This window comes from Apaloderma vittatum, unplaced genomic scaffold (genome assembly GCF_000703405.1).
Source record: "Apaloderma vittatum isolate BGI_N311 unplaced genomic scaffold, ASM70340v1 scaffold13619, whole genome shotgun sequence".
Classification (NCBI taxonomy): Eukaryota; Metazoa; Chordata; class Aves; order Trogoniformes; family Trogonidae; genus Apaloderma; species Apaloderma vittatum.
This window is the reverse complement of record NW_009737046.1, coordinates 27,355-41,483: the sequence shown is the minus strand read 5'-3', so window position 1 is coordinate 41,483 and position 14,129 is coordinate 27,355. Positions and strand designations below refer to the sequence as shown.

Sequence of the window (14,129 nt, the reverse complement as noted above, 5' to 3'; positions counted from 1 at the left end):
TAAAATAAATTAATATCTATAATATATAATAAAAGAGACTTTAATGGAGTAAGGTGCCAGAGTCTTCCTGCTCTCCTCTTACTCTGAAGCATTTGAGCTCATATCTCGTGTGTCCCACATACCTGATATCGTTTTATTGCTCACATACTTCACATCGTGTGGATGTGTGTAGTGCATGACTTCATAATCAATACTTGTGAGTCAAAGTTACAGTTAACTGAGAAAAATGCGATGTGAGCAGAAAAGATAGGGCCAACAGCATCCCCTCTCTCTCATCATGTCGTCTGCTTGGGGCTTGTGTAGAAACTGCAGTGTTGGTGAAATAGCCAGAGGAAACTGAAGATGTACCAAAGCCTGAAATATGGCTGTATGCCTTCTGAGAGCATGCTGGTGCAGTGTCTTCTCAATGAAACCATAAATGGGGGGAAGAGCAGGAGAGGGCTCTAAAAGCTTTGAGCAGGATACTTGAATCCTCATGGATCTCCTGAGTTGCGTGTGCATCTGTTGACCAGGATATCTCTTCCTTGGGCTCTGCTTTCCTCTATTCCTGTAAAGGCTGCAATTTTACTCCTGGCTTTGCTTCTCTTAAGGGATTTACTTCTCTAAAGTGCTTTATGTATGTGTTGTAAGCAATGATACAGTTCGTTAGTGCTGGTACCTCAGTAGGGTATTCTGCAATTTATTTACTTTTCATTCATTGCTGTGTTAAAAATAAATTGTGGTTAATTACGGATATACCTTTTCACTGAAAAGGTTTTTTGCAGAAATAATTATTTAGCACTGAAAACCTGTTTTGTATTATGTGTCATTTGCTGTGGCTGCCAACAGATTTTTTAAAAGATAAACCCACATTTTTTAAGTGAGGAGAGGAAAAGATTATTTTTGTTTGTTTGTTTCACTCCTAAAGGGCATAGTGATGGTGACTTTAGCCAGTAAATTTTGGGGAGACTGTACCAATCTTTCTATTCTCTCCTTGTCACAATAACCATTTCATTGTCAGAAAGCATATTCAATGCCCTGAATGTAGCTTATGCCTAATATTACAATGTAGTCATCAGATTACATCTTAGATGCATTTTAACGAGACAGCCTTTACAGCTGTGTTGTCTGCCTTTGTCATTAAAAAAATCTCTTCCTGTGTCCCCTTTAATTTACCGATTTTCCAGCTCATTTATAATTCATTGAGATTTTGATGATACAGCAGTTCACCTGCTGGCAGTGCTAGTGCTGTAATTTGACAGCACTGCAGATCTGATGAAACTGTCAGTCATGGGATAATCTCAAATTCACATCTCTTGTATCACACCTGCAAAATTGGTGGGTGAAAGAGCCTGTATAAGGTCAGAAAAGATGACTGAGGTGTGACACCTTACTGGAATCAGTTTCAGTGGTGGAGAACAGCAGGAGCTTCCAGTGCTGTATTTTAGTGTGAAGAGGAATTATTAAGCAGTCCGCCAGCAGCTAGTAGCATGATTGACAGATCAGATATGGGTGTTAAGCTTCAATAATAAAGAATATTAAAGTATTTGGTATTTTAGGACTTTACATTTGCTTTACTTTATTACTCATATCTCTACAAATCACTGTTGCAAGAGATTTTGTTGAATGTAGGCTTTAGTTTGCTATACCAATATAAATGAGTGAGTTCAAGTCAGATCACTCTATCATGTGGGTAACGTACTACATTAAATGAAACCACTGACAAAATTCCAGTGCGATGCCCATCATGCCATGCCACTTTTTGTTTTACTTTTGTTTTAGTTCTTATGTGACTAAGGGTATGGCTACCTTTTTATTCACCAAAGTAAAATTATATGTATAATTTTGCAGTTGATTGACAGCAATGACATTTCTAAGACTCTGCTGTATTTTTGGATATGTCAGCAGACAGCACACAAGTGAAATAGTTCATGGAATAAAAACATCCTGTGTAAAATGGAATGAATGTCAGACTGGCTTAAAATCATTGTTTTGAATAAATCGTAGAAAAAATAGTCTGTTTTCCATTCTGCATCTGCAGTGAGTTAAAATGTATTCTGAGCAGATATTGCAAAGATGCATTTTTCTCTGTTAGGCACATTCAATTTTTTATTTTTACTGTATTTTGTTTCTTTCAGCCTGCGGAGAAACACTGCAGGATTCTACAGGCAACTTTTCTTCTCCAGGATTTCCAAATGGTTATCCTTCCTACACACACTGCATATGGAGAGTCTCTGTGACCCCAGGGGAGAAGGTATTTTAACATTCCCTCAGCTAAGCAGAGATGCTATTTTCAAAATAAAATGTTGCATTTCTTTAGGGTTTCATTTAAGTTAATTGAAAACAATGGTACGCCATAAAAAATGAGACCATGAACTATTTGCTTTTGACTACACTTTGGTCTATGGCATTAGAAAAACATCATCATCTATTTGGTGGCTGTCCATGTAAAATAAAGGCATTATTTCAATCTGCTACATGTTTCCATCCTGAGGTCCCTTCAAAACTGGGTTCCAGTTCAGCTAGTGTTTTGATGTAAATGTTGGAAGAAGTAGTTCAGAATTCTGAAGAGTTTCTTCTCCAGCACAGGCTAGGGTGAGCTGACAGAGCTGTGAGAGGCTGAGCGCTGAGCTCTGCCTAAGGAAACTCTTGGTATGTTAAATTAGATGTTTCTAAAGTCACACAGTAATAACATGGCGTAAAGAAAGTGTCCTTGTAAGTGTTCCCTGGTATCGGTTCTAGTATATTTAGTTTTGCTTTCTGGGCATCAATTCTGAGGGAAAAAGTGGGTGAAAAATATTGTTTAGTGAGAACAGTTCCAAGAGAGAAATGTTCCATCATAGTGAAAACAAAACCTGTTCTTCTCGTGTATGCTTTCAAAACCAGCTAGCTGAAGCTTTTTTAAAATTATTGGCTCAAATATTAGCCTTCCTCAAAAATAAATGAGGGGGTGATGGGAAGCTTCACCTGAGACATAACATGTAGGAAAAAAGATAGGATGTAAGTTTCTTTACAAGAAGCAGTCGTCAACGTTAAGCAGTCAAATATAGCCTGAAGAGTGAAATACAGAACATAGCACCAACTTCAGTACGGAGAGTCCAAAAAGAAAAATCCAGCATCTGCCCCCAGATACCTTGGTCAGTTTTGTCAGTGATCTCCCACTCCACATTGGACACGGTTTTCTCCTGACTGGGTTACTTTATTCCATGTTTCTTTCAGGTCAGGGTCCTCATAGACATTAAGAATATATGTTCTTGATGTACTAATAGATCCTGTAGGAGCATTTGCCACTGTGGAGGATGAAAGCAAAGTCATTTGGAACACATTCACCCTCCTCTGGGCAAGAGCCAGAGACAGGAGGAGAAATAAACACACTGTGCTTGCAGGACGTGGGTGGCTCTGCAGGTTGGCAGGGAAAAACAAATGAAAACAGATGAATAAGAGGAGGTTTGCACAAATGATGCAAATTCATCTAGATAGGCAATTTTATGTCCACAGTATTTTTGTTGTTTCTTCAATGTTGCTGTGAAGGCAACAAAAATGGTTTAAGGGTTTTTTTCCATTCTTTAGTTAAAAAAAAATAAAAAGTTGTAATGTTCAACTACAATTATTATTGGCTTTTGAAAACAATATTAATTTAGAAGTTAAAAAATGGTCATGTTGAAGTATTCATAGCATACTCCAATTTTGTTAAAGCCTATCTGTGGATGTTGGAGTAATTATAATGTAATACCATTGTGCCTTGAGATTGTAACCACCACTGGAGCTCTTCTATACAGTACAAAAGCTTAATAGGGGAGAGGCCCTGTCTTGAAGTCATCAATGTAAGAAGTCCATCTCCACCCCAAATGGGGAAAAAGGCTAAGCAGAAATTTGTCATTGAAATTTGACATGACAAGTTGTGTCTGTAGGGCACTGTTCTGACTTCCAGCTCTTGTCGTCACCATATAGTTTAGCAAGAGTGAAGTAAATGATATTGCGCTGATGTAAAAAAGTTTGTTTTGTCAGTGCTGTTCCTATAGGATTGTTTCTGTCTTGAGATAAAGGATCCTATTTGCAGCAAGTACTTGATGTAAATAGCCTATAGCAGAAATGAGGTCTAAATCTTACCTAAGGTATATACCATGGTACCCTGGACACACAGTATACTTGATCCCAAATGTTATCAGTAAATGATGGTAACATTTATGTTATGGAAAGAAAATTTTAAAAAAAATAAAATTTTTGTTCATTTATTTGCTGCTTTGACCCTGATAGATACCATGAATGTTGTGTGGAGTATGTATAAGTACATCACATCATGTTCTGAAATGTTAGTGAGCCCCTTACTTACTAGCCTAAAAATAAACTGAGAAAGCATCAGTCTACATTGTCTAGCTTGTATCTCTTGTTTATTGAGGTATCAACATTGTGCTCTTTGAGCATAGTTTAGAGGAGTTCTATCCCTGCTGTTTTCCTGCAAGTACAGTCACTTCCAGTCTTTGATGGCAGGAAATTCAGTGAAGGACGAGACTGCAGCGGTACACACTAGCTACAGCATTCCTTTTTTTGATAGGCATCATAAATTGCTAGCCCAACCTAAAATATCTGCATCTCTGTTACTTAAACAAGGCAGTTCATTCACCTTTTACTTTCTCTCAAGATTTAAGACTATATGGCAAACAGCTGTACACAGTGTGTGTGTGTATATGTGTATGTATATATATACACACAGAAAAATCTGTGGGGGAGGATGGTGTTAGTAATACTGTGTGCCCTGTGCCAGGGCAAATCCCACCTTCTGATGTGTAGAAATTTTGTTGACATAGGGAGTTGCAACTGTGCCAGTGTTCTTTTTGAATCTGTGTTTTTTAATAAGTTGCATGACTTTCTAATTTGCCTTAACATTTTACATGAATGATAAAATAGGACAGATGAATCCTTGATTTGTGTTGATATGGGGAAAAAATGCATCTGCAGAAAACTTAGTTAGTACTACCTGGTGTTTGCTGAAATTTTCTGCTTTCTTATCCCGAGCAGGAAGAGGTATGATATATTCTGTCTGAAGCTGCAATAGCACAATTGAATCTGCTTTGTAATCAATAGTTCCTTAATTGTGCTGACAAATACCCATTGATTGTTTTCCTGGTGAAGACTTTCAGCCATCCTGTCCTCTTTAACAAGCTCTGCCTTGTCTGTAGCTATATTTAATACTTTGCAGAATTGCAAATCAGAATCTTAAATATATTTATACTTGTTTGGTTCCTGACCAGAAATCATGCTGTGACAGATTGGAGGTTCTGCCTATGTACAGCTAATGAATTCTGGTCAATGTTAAGGAACTGCTGTATCATCAAATACCTTGGCATGTGAGAGTGAGAAAAAGCTGTGAAGGTTATTTCATATAGTTTCAAAGGAGGGGGCCATTGAGGAGGCTCATTAAATTTTAACGTTTTCCATTCAGATAGCAATACTTTGAGTCAATTACATGATCACACCTAAGTAAAACCATCCCTTTCCAAACTCCATCCTTGCAACTAAGGTTTGGAAAAAGGCAAATTTCCAAACAGAAGACAGAAATCTGATGTTTCGGCTGTGTCCTGAAAAAGGCAAAACTTGTGGCTAGACCTCAAGCTCTGCACAGCTAAGCCAAAAGAGGAGGTAGGACGCGGCTTCCATAACTTGCTTCCAACAGAGCCAGCTGGGTTGACTTACACAGCTGTGGAAGGTAGCCTGTCCCTAACCCGGCTGTCTGCATCTCATCTGGGCAGAGAAAAAGGCTCTCCCCCTTGCGAACCCCTCTACTTGCACAGTGACGAAGTTAGCATAGATGGGTGGAAAAGGATAAGGAGACTGCTGAGGGCAGTAGGGTTTTCTGATACGGCTACGTAGAGAGATACCTACCTACAGTCTGAGAAACTTGGGAAAAAAGGGTAAGAGTTTAGAAAGAGTCTGAACAGCAGGGTGGATGAGCTGAGAAGAACAAAAATTTTGTAGTTGGTGAGGCCTCTTTAATTGAAGGACAAGTTGAAGATGAAACAGTCTATAAAGGACAGACAAAATTGTTGTGTGAATGAGAGAATATACAGGACTTCTGCCACCCTCAGAGGTAGACTCGGTTAGCACCTGGAAGTGTAATAAAAAACTGAAGCAGAGGAAAGCATATGAATTATTGTACTTCTAGCTAGATCTGCTTATTTCTTATGGAGAATAACATGGTAAGTAAGTGGTTTTGGAATTCTGAAAAATATTTGCGCATTAATTTCTTCGGTACCTGTCCCTGAGGGAGTGCCTGAATGGTAAAGGCAAAGTGCCCTGTGGATAGACATCTGGAAAGTTTGAGAGGCTTAGCAATAGGCAAAAGCAAAAAGGTGAGTTGTAAGGTTCCAGGAAAGAATGGTATGGGGAGTCCCTGTCCAGAAAATAGGACAGAGAAGTTGAAACAGGAGGTGTTGCAATTAGATTAAAAGAAGCATGACAGCATGTGAATGGAGACAACCACAGTAACCTAGTGAATGCCCACTGAGAGGATCAATTAATGCTTTAGTGATACCATTTTTAGGTAAACAATGCAATAGTCTGGAAACCGAGTAGTATGGCATTGAAGGTTTTCTGACAATTTTCTCACTGGAACACTGGAAAGAAAATATTCTTCCTATTTTGCAAAATTAAAAAAAAAATCATCCTCCACCAGGGCCCTGGTGAAAAAGTGGCAAGGGAAAAATAAGAGCTATCTGAAGGCCTCCCTTTGTGGCCCTAAAATGACAGAAGGAAGGGGCCAAGAGAGAGCAGACTACATTTATTGCATCTTCTACACTGAAATGTACCAAAGCTGCTTGCAGGATGTTCCCAGGGAGAACACGGTGCTAGAGGCAGACTGCTGCTTAAGCAACCCTTTAGCACATTTTGTGGTAGCAACTTATAGTGATGTATATATTTGGCCATACTCAACCATCAAAACAGGTATTCATTTAAGCTGTTCCGTCCTGATGGTCCGTGGCATGCTTCACGTCCCGTACCTTCATCCCACAGGGCTGGGACTGCCAGCATAATGTGCCTTCCTGTACAGGGCTTCTGGCTGTTGGGTTTCATGTGTAGCCTCACAGATGTTTTATGTTTCCCATGGTGTTGTGGTAGTAAAGGTGAAAGCTGAATGGCATCACCTGTGAGTTTGGTGTTTCACCCAAATGGTCAGTACTGTCAGCACTAGGGAATAAGGGAAGATACAGCTTTTAAGGTTAAGTTAGAAAGTTTTCTATTCTGTATTGAAAACAGGTTTTTGAGAACATAATTGCTCATATGGATGTTCTTAGTTATTTTTTGAGGAAAGTAAGTGATATCAAAACCCCTGCTAGCCTACTATTGACACACACATAGTGTTTTGCTATAAAATATTGTCACCATTTTGCATTGTTTGGAGATGAGTCTTACCATGACAGTCTACTATCTACACACCCAAACCACTGAGCTTGATGTTTTCTTTAAAGTGGCTTCCTCTAATAGCTAATAGTTTTAACTGTCTTAAAATTTAACAATCTGAAAAACTTCTGCCTTTCTGGTTTACTATTGTACTACTTTGTGGTTGAAGAGACACATGGTGCCTTGAGAGGAGATGGAAGTAAACCCCGTCTGACTGCCTGGACCCATTACTCCAGTTGCAGTGTTACATTTCCTCCATGCAGCTGGGCCTAAGGGTAAATTCCTCTCCTTTCAACTGACGCTCACAGCTGCTTCACAGGCTGCCACGGAGATGTATGGTTTTTTGCAGTGTGAGGTATTTGCCACTGTGCAGCAATTCATGTTTGCTTCACAATAGCAGGTTTCAATTGATTTGTGAGTTCTTCGATTCAAAGCTAAAAATAAAACCACTTCTATGCTCATACGTGAATAAAGAAGATCTTTAGTTAGGTCAAAACACTCATTAATCTACACTGAGGAACTGATTTGGAAGAAAATGAATTCTTTTTCCAAATACACTTAAATCCAGTGAAAGGGTATGAATTGGAAATGATTTTGTAATACAAAATATGAATGAGTTTTAATCTTCTTGTTTGGACTTATCCCTGAAATTGAAGGACGTGATGCTAAGACTCTCATAGTCAGTCAGGGTCCAAACTGAAGCTATCGTGTCCGCCTGTGAATCCTATTCTTTTGTTAAAAGCGTAAGTTTATCGCAGTTTAGGATTAGTATTTCTAAACCAAAGGGGCATAATGTAATGGTCTAGGGCAGTCCTGCTATTAAATATTGAAACTATGCCTGTTTAGAGATGTGCTCCGTAAAATTGGGAGTCCAAGTTCAAAAGTTCCAGAAGTGCACAAAACTCAGATTTCTATATAAGAAACTACTAACATTTCATTAAGAGTCATTAAGAGAATGTGTGCCATTTGTTGTAGTGATATGGCCTTGAGCTTTACTGTCCACCATTGCCACAAATATTTAACTTGTCTGTGAACAAATACTCTTGTGAAAACAGTAGTAGGAAGCACAAACCAAAAGAAAACATATTTTTTAAAAAAAAAAATACCAAAAAACTCTCAGTGCTGATTATAATCGGAAAGGAACAGAAGAGGAATAGGCAGGAGAATCATCAAAGAACATCCTTAAAATTATATTAGCACGTTACTATATTTGCATTCTCAATTTTTTCTTTCGTAGTGAAAAGCTTCCTGTAAACAATAAAATGAGTGATCTGTCTTGAATCAGCTCAAATATGTAAGACTAAATTAAAAAAAAACCTTTTAATGTTTGCAAACAACTTTTACTTACTATAAGAAATAATTGAGGAGAGGTTAATTAAGAGTCTAAGTGTTTGGAACCCTGTTACAGGTGACCACTGACTTTGGTTCTGTAGAATATTGTTGTGATCATTTTCTACTATTAACCCCATGTGACTTAACTAGGTGTTCTCCTCTGATTGCAGATTGTTTTAAACTTCACCACCATGGACCTTTACAAGAGCAGTCTCTGTTGGTACGATTATATTGAAGTGAGGGATGGCTACTGGAGAAAATCACCTCTGCTTGGTATGCAACTGTTGAACGCTGCACTCTCCGTAGTTACCTCACTCGTTGACTTCAGATGCTTGCTGTTGAACCCACAACCAACCTCTTGGTTTTTAGAATGTGTCTAAACTTGGGGATGGGAAAAGCCTCCAAATGGACTCACATAAGTAATTCATTTGGCTACAGACCTCAAGCCTTCCTTTCACTGCAGGTAGCTGTTAGTCATCTACGTGTGTAGAAGGATGGGAAGTACAAAATGTGCAACTTTTTGCTTTGGTTTTGAGTACTGAAAAATGAAGTTGCCATAGTTTTGTTCACAGAAATGGGGAGACAGGACAAATCGATAGTATGTGATGGGAAATCCACAAAGCATGTCATGAGCACGTGGACTTAAGACGAAGAGCACTCACTGTAAATTTGTACTTATGAGCTCTGTTCCTGTACTTTTCAAATTATGAATAGAAGATTACTTCTATTTCTTCTTTGTCAGTCCTTCCCTGTTCTTACAGAGAGAAGACATGCTAAGAAATAATGAATTAAGTTGAATTGAGTTGAAATAATGAATAATTGAGTTGAAATAATTAATTGAATTGCAACTATTATGCAGGAAGCTTCAGGCACACTTTTAATTTGGAGGGTTGGTGGGAAGATTTCACACCCTGTAATGCCACTGCCCAACCCAGAGGCTCAGTTTGACATCACATGATCTTCTCTGATTGAAACTGGGGTTTTTGCGCCATAGGAAACATGAACTTTTTTAACTTCTTGGGTCAGTTTTTTCATTATTTTTAGAATGAAGACTGAAACTGTTTCTTAGCATCCTAACAACCACAATTTAAAAACAGTGAAAGAAGAAAGAAAAGTAAACAGTTACAGAGGACAGCTTTTTAACAATAGTGCTTATTTTTTTGGCCTTAAAAAAAAAAAAGAAAAAACAATGAAGACAATACAGTAATTATCCTTTTCTTTTGTTCCGTTCTCTATGGCCTAGGCAAACAGAAATTTCCCCTACCTAGGCAGCCTTTAAATGTACAATATAGTCTAGGGTAATGTCAGTTTTCAAATCCCTTTTGGTCCTTGGACACAATGAGCAGTATTACTGTGACCTAGATTAAGTGCCTCAAGATTAGGTACTCACTTTTCCCCTGTTTCTGTGTATAGAAACAATCTGTAACAATAATTTTTCTACTTTTCCCCTAAGGTTTTATGTTTAGGCTTGAGAGCCTGACTGCAGTGAAAAGAAGTACTGAAAGCTTGATAATAAAATCTTTGTGTATTGGGTCCTGCTCTGCAGAAACACATGTGCTTAACCGTAAGCATGTGAATAGTTCCACTGAGTTGCTTATGTTACTCCTGTTTATAATGTTAAACACTTGTATAAATGTTTGCAGCATTTGGCTTCAGAAGTGGCAGAAAATGCAGTTACTGGTTGCATGTTTTTAGGCAGGTTTTGTGGTGACAAACTGCCAGAAGTCCTTGCATCCTCTGACAGCAGGATGTGGATCGAGTTCCGCAGCAGCAGCAACTGGGTTGGGAAAGGTTTTGCAGCAATTTATGAAGGTAAGCCTCTTACAGCATTAAAAATGACTTGATTATGGAGTAAAAATATTAACTGGATACCTTTGAATATTTATTTTTTTTAAAAAGTCAGAAATAAGATCATATGAAATCAGCATTTTATTACTGAAAGAGACAGTAGGTGTTAATTTACTAGACAGAATATTTCAAAACTGTTCCTGTGATCATATTTCAGATGACCTCTTCTCCAGGGACACTACCACTGATAATATTCATAAGTATTTTTTTGCCAGTTGTTTAATTAACTAAATGTGTTTGTTCTTGTGCTTAATGTTAGATTTCTTTGAGTGCTTTCTGTTTATTCTTCAGAAAAATCTGACTTAAATTTTCCATATGCTCTGGGATTACTTAAGAGACACACGCCCACAGTGAATATATTAGCAAGTCAATATTCACCTGTTTAAAATAGAAACTGTTTTCTTAAATATTGAATCTATGGTAAACTGCATGATTTAGTTGATATTCACACATCTTTACATGATTTTCATTGTGGACTCTGAAAAGAGCATTTACTTTTAATGAAAATATTTTTTTACATTAGCTGTTTCTTCAAATTCAATGTAAGCTTGAAGTGATAAGCTGTATGTTAAAAGTTGTAGATCATTATAAAATATGAGATTTCTGTCTCGTATGTCTCTTTCTAAAGGTTAGTAAGTATTAATGACAAATGTTTATTAAATATATTTCAAAGGTAAAAGTAAAATTTAATTATTTTGACCTTTTAAATATATCCTGTAATAGACATTCACATTATCCAGGATTCCAAATCTTCCTGAACATTGTACATGTTTAGAGCTATTAGAAATGCTGAATTGTATTTGCTAACTGAAATATATATTGAGGCTTAAATGGACTGAGTTTTCAATAATTTATCCTTGGTAGACTTTTTATGTATTCTCTAGAATAATCTTATCATTAGTTTTAAAAGGAGAAGCATAAAATACCAGTTTGGGCATGGGAAACAGAAAATGTCGTTATTGATGGTGAGAATTGTATGCTTTTATCAGCTATCTGTGGAGGTGAAATCCACAAAAATGAAGGCCAGATCCAGTCTCCCAATTATCCTGATGACTACAGACCAATGAAGGAATGTGTGTGGAAAATAACAGTGTCAGAAAACTACAATGTAGGATTAACCTTTCAGGCATTTGAGGTAAGGTCTTTTAACTGATCTCAGAAAAGCATCTAGTGGATAAGTGACAATGGCATTTAAGGGAATCCTCATTTAAACCTCTGAATTAATTTAAGAATTCTCTATGAAAAGTGAGCTCCAGAGTCCAATTCTCTTCTCCATGAAACCTTCCTTTCTGCAGAAATTTTCAAGATTTAAGGTTTTTCACATTTTCTATGCTCTTTGAATTAGAATGTTTAAAGTACTGACTATAGTTGCAGTTTAGCAAATACATAATCCAGTTCAGAAAGGCTGTTTTAATATTCTGTTAAATAATTGGGATTTTTTTTTATCTTTGCTAAATCTTATTGCTAAAAAGAAATGTCTATTTGGAAAGAAACTGCTGTGGTTTTTGGCTTCTCTTTTGAGAATAAAGAAACAAAAAAACCCCTACTTAAATTCAGATTACAAACCTATATTTAGAGAGGGAAGAAAAAAGCCATGGTGAGTCATATTTGTGTGTCTTTAGTGTACATCTCCGTGCATAATATTGCTAAACAATAGTGTAAACTATTGTATAGCAAAAAATATTTTTATGTCTCTTCTTACACAAGCACAATACACTGGCTTAAAGTTTGCAGATAAATTTAGTAATATACATTGAGTTCCCTTGTTTTATTTGAATATGCTTCGGCAATAATGACATTAATAACCCTCTTTCAAAATCGAAACTCTTTGGCATTATGGTGCACATAGATATAAACGATATAGTAAATATAGTTATAATTTCCGACCTGTAATTTTAGTCATACAGACAGACTTCAGGGGTACGACACATTTTTGCTATGACTGGTGAAAGGTCTGAGCATGAGGTAACAAGGATTTGGGACTTTACCAGCAATTATGAATATAAACAGTGGAAATGTTAATAATTTCATGGATTTTACTTCATTTTCCCTTTTTTGTATCCTGAATTAATGTTGGGTCTAGTGCAGACAAGACTAGCTCTCCCTGCCCAAAAAGTTTTCCAAACAGTATTCAGATTCTGGCTGAAGATTACTTAACATAGTTCGTCAGTCTTTCGTGCTAAGCCATGTTGAAAATGAACAATGTTTTTAGTAACTTTATGTAATTCACTGACTAGGTATGGAGCTTTCCTAGTCTGCCATTAGTACTCAGTTGTACTTAATGCGATCCCCAAATAAATGGCACTATGCCTCTGCATAAGACTTGCCACAGTATTCGATTTCCTTTCAGATGCTCAGCGTCTGTCTCCACACGCAGTACAGTATCACTTGAACTGACCCCAGTTCAGTATCACCTCTGGGAGAAACAAACTTCCATCTCTTCTTATCTTCCAGGGCCTTTTTCTGACTACCAAATTACGGACTATTTGCAAGTGTGAGGGATGGCCTGTTCATACCTCACCACATAGGAAATTATCAGAAGCAAAGGACCAGCAAATGAGAGCGCAATTTAGTAGGCTAGCAGTTAAGACTGTAAGAAGAAATGTGCGTTTTTTTCCCGGACTATTTAATATTATGGCACACTCTAGAGGTGAAATGTGTCGACTGACAAAAATAAAGAGGAAACTGAGCAGAAGTACAGTTGAGTGGTAGTCTCAAGTTAATGCCTCTGCTAGATGTGTTTTGAAAGAAAAAAGAATAAATGAATTCCAACAGTAGGGACGTTAAAGGTTCATACTTTTCCAGGCGAAATCTGAACTGTGATTCCAGAGTGGCAAGATGCCCTTGATCCACCAAGTAAGCTGCCCCAAAAAGGCACAAGACTTCTGTCCTGTCTGTCCTCTCAGTGTTTCTTACTGGTTTGTCCACAGGGCACCTCGCTGAGAGTGAGAGCTGCTTTAGAAACTGCTCTGAAGTGTCTTGCCTAGATTTTCACTACTTGGTTCCATTTCAAGTCCAAGTGCCTGAATGTAGGTGTTCTGGTTTTTGGTACTAAGTCCCTCTCTGGACTGAATCCTTGGTGTGCTGCCCAGTAAAACAAAAAGTTGTTTAAGAATCACAGTTCTTTGTGCCAGCTCAGTTCAAAAAAAAGTAAATGTCAGGCCAAAGAGTTATTACAGTGTGTTTGTGAGAAAATTACTTGTCTGTCCTTTGAAAGGTACAGTTAAGTAAAAGGAATTCTCATTATCCATATGTAATGCTAGAAAAAATAACTGTATAAATAACCTTCACTCTGAAATGAAAGCTCTAAGGAAACTGAGAATTTCAAGCTGTATCGATGAGTCATCTTGTTTTGCCTGCTATGGGCAATGTGTTTTCCACTGAGTGTGGGATTACCCTTTCTTAAATTGGCTGCCTGATGGACAGCTCCAGTTTCCACTACCTGGATGACAGCAGAGATGTTGAGAGCGGTAACTCCATCTTTTTGCTTCATTGTTACAGTCACCTTTACTACATCGTTCTTTGAAAATCAGCAATTCTTGTATTTTATTTTACTTTTTGAAAAGCTTTCG

At 37.5% G+C, this 14,129-nt stretch overlaps 1 protein-coding gene across 1 annotated transcript in view; it reads left to right on the top strand.

The window, feature by feature from the left end:
* Window positions 1–2,117: 2,117 nt before the first annotated feature.
* Window positions 2,118–14,129, top strand: part of LOC104279799 (tolloid-like protein 1) — a gene marked incomplete at both ends in the record, with an annotated part of 35,334 nt that continues 23,322 nt past the window's right edge. The window contains 4 exons of the mRNA XM_009877211.1: window positions 2,118–2,233; window positions 8,880–8,982; window positions 10,405–10,521; window positions 11,547–11,692. Of these exons, the coding sequence (XP_009875513.1) occupies window positions 2,118–2,233; window positions 8,880–8,982; window positions 10,405–10,521; window positions 11,547–11,692 (482 nt within the window). The remainder of the gene's footprint in view (window positions 2,234–8,879; window positions 8,983–10,404; window positions 10,522–11,546; window positions 11,693–14,129) is intronic.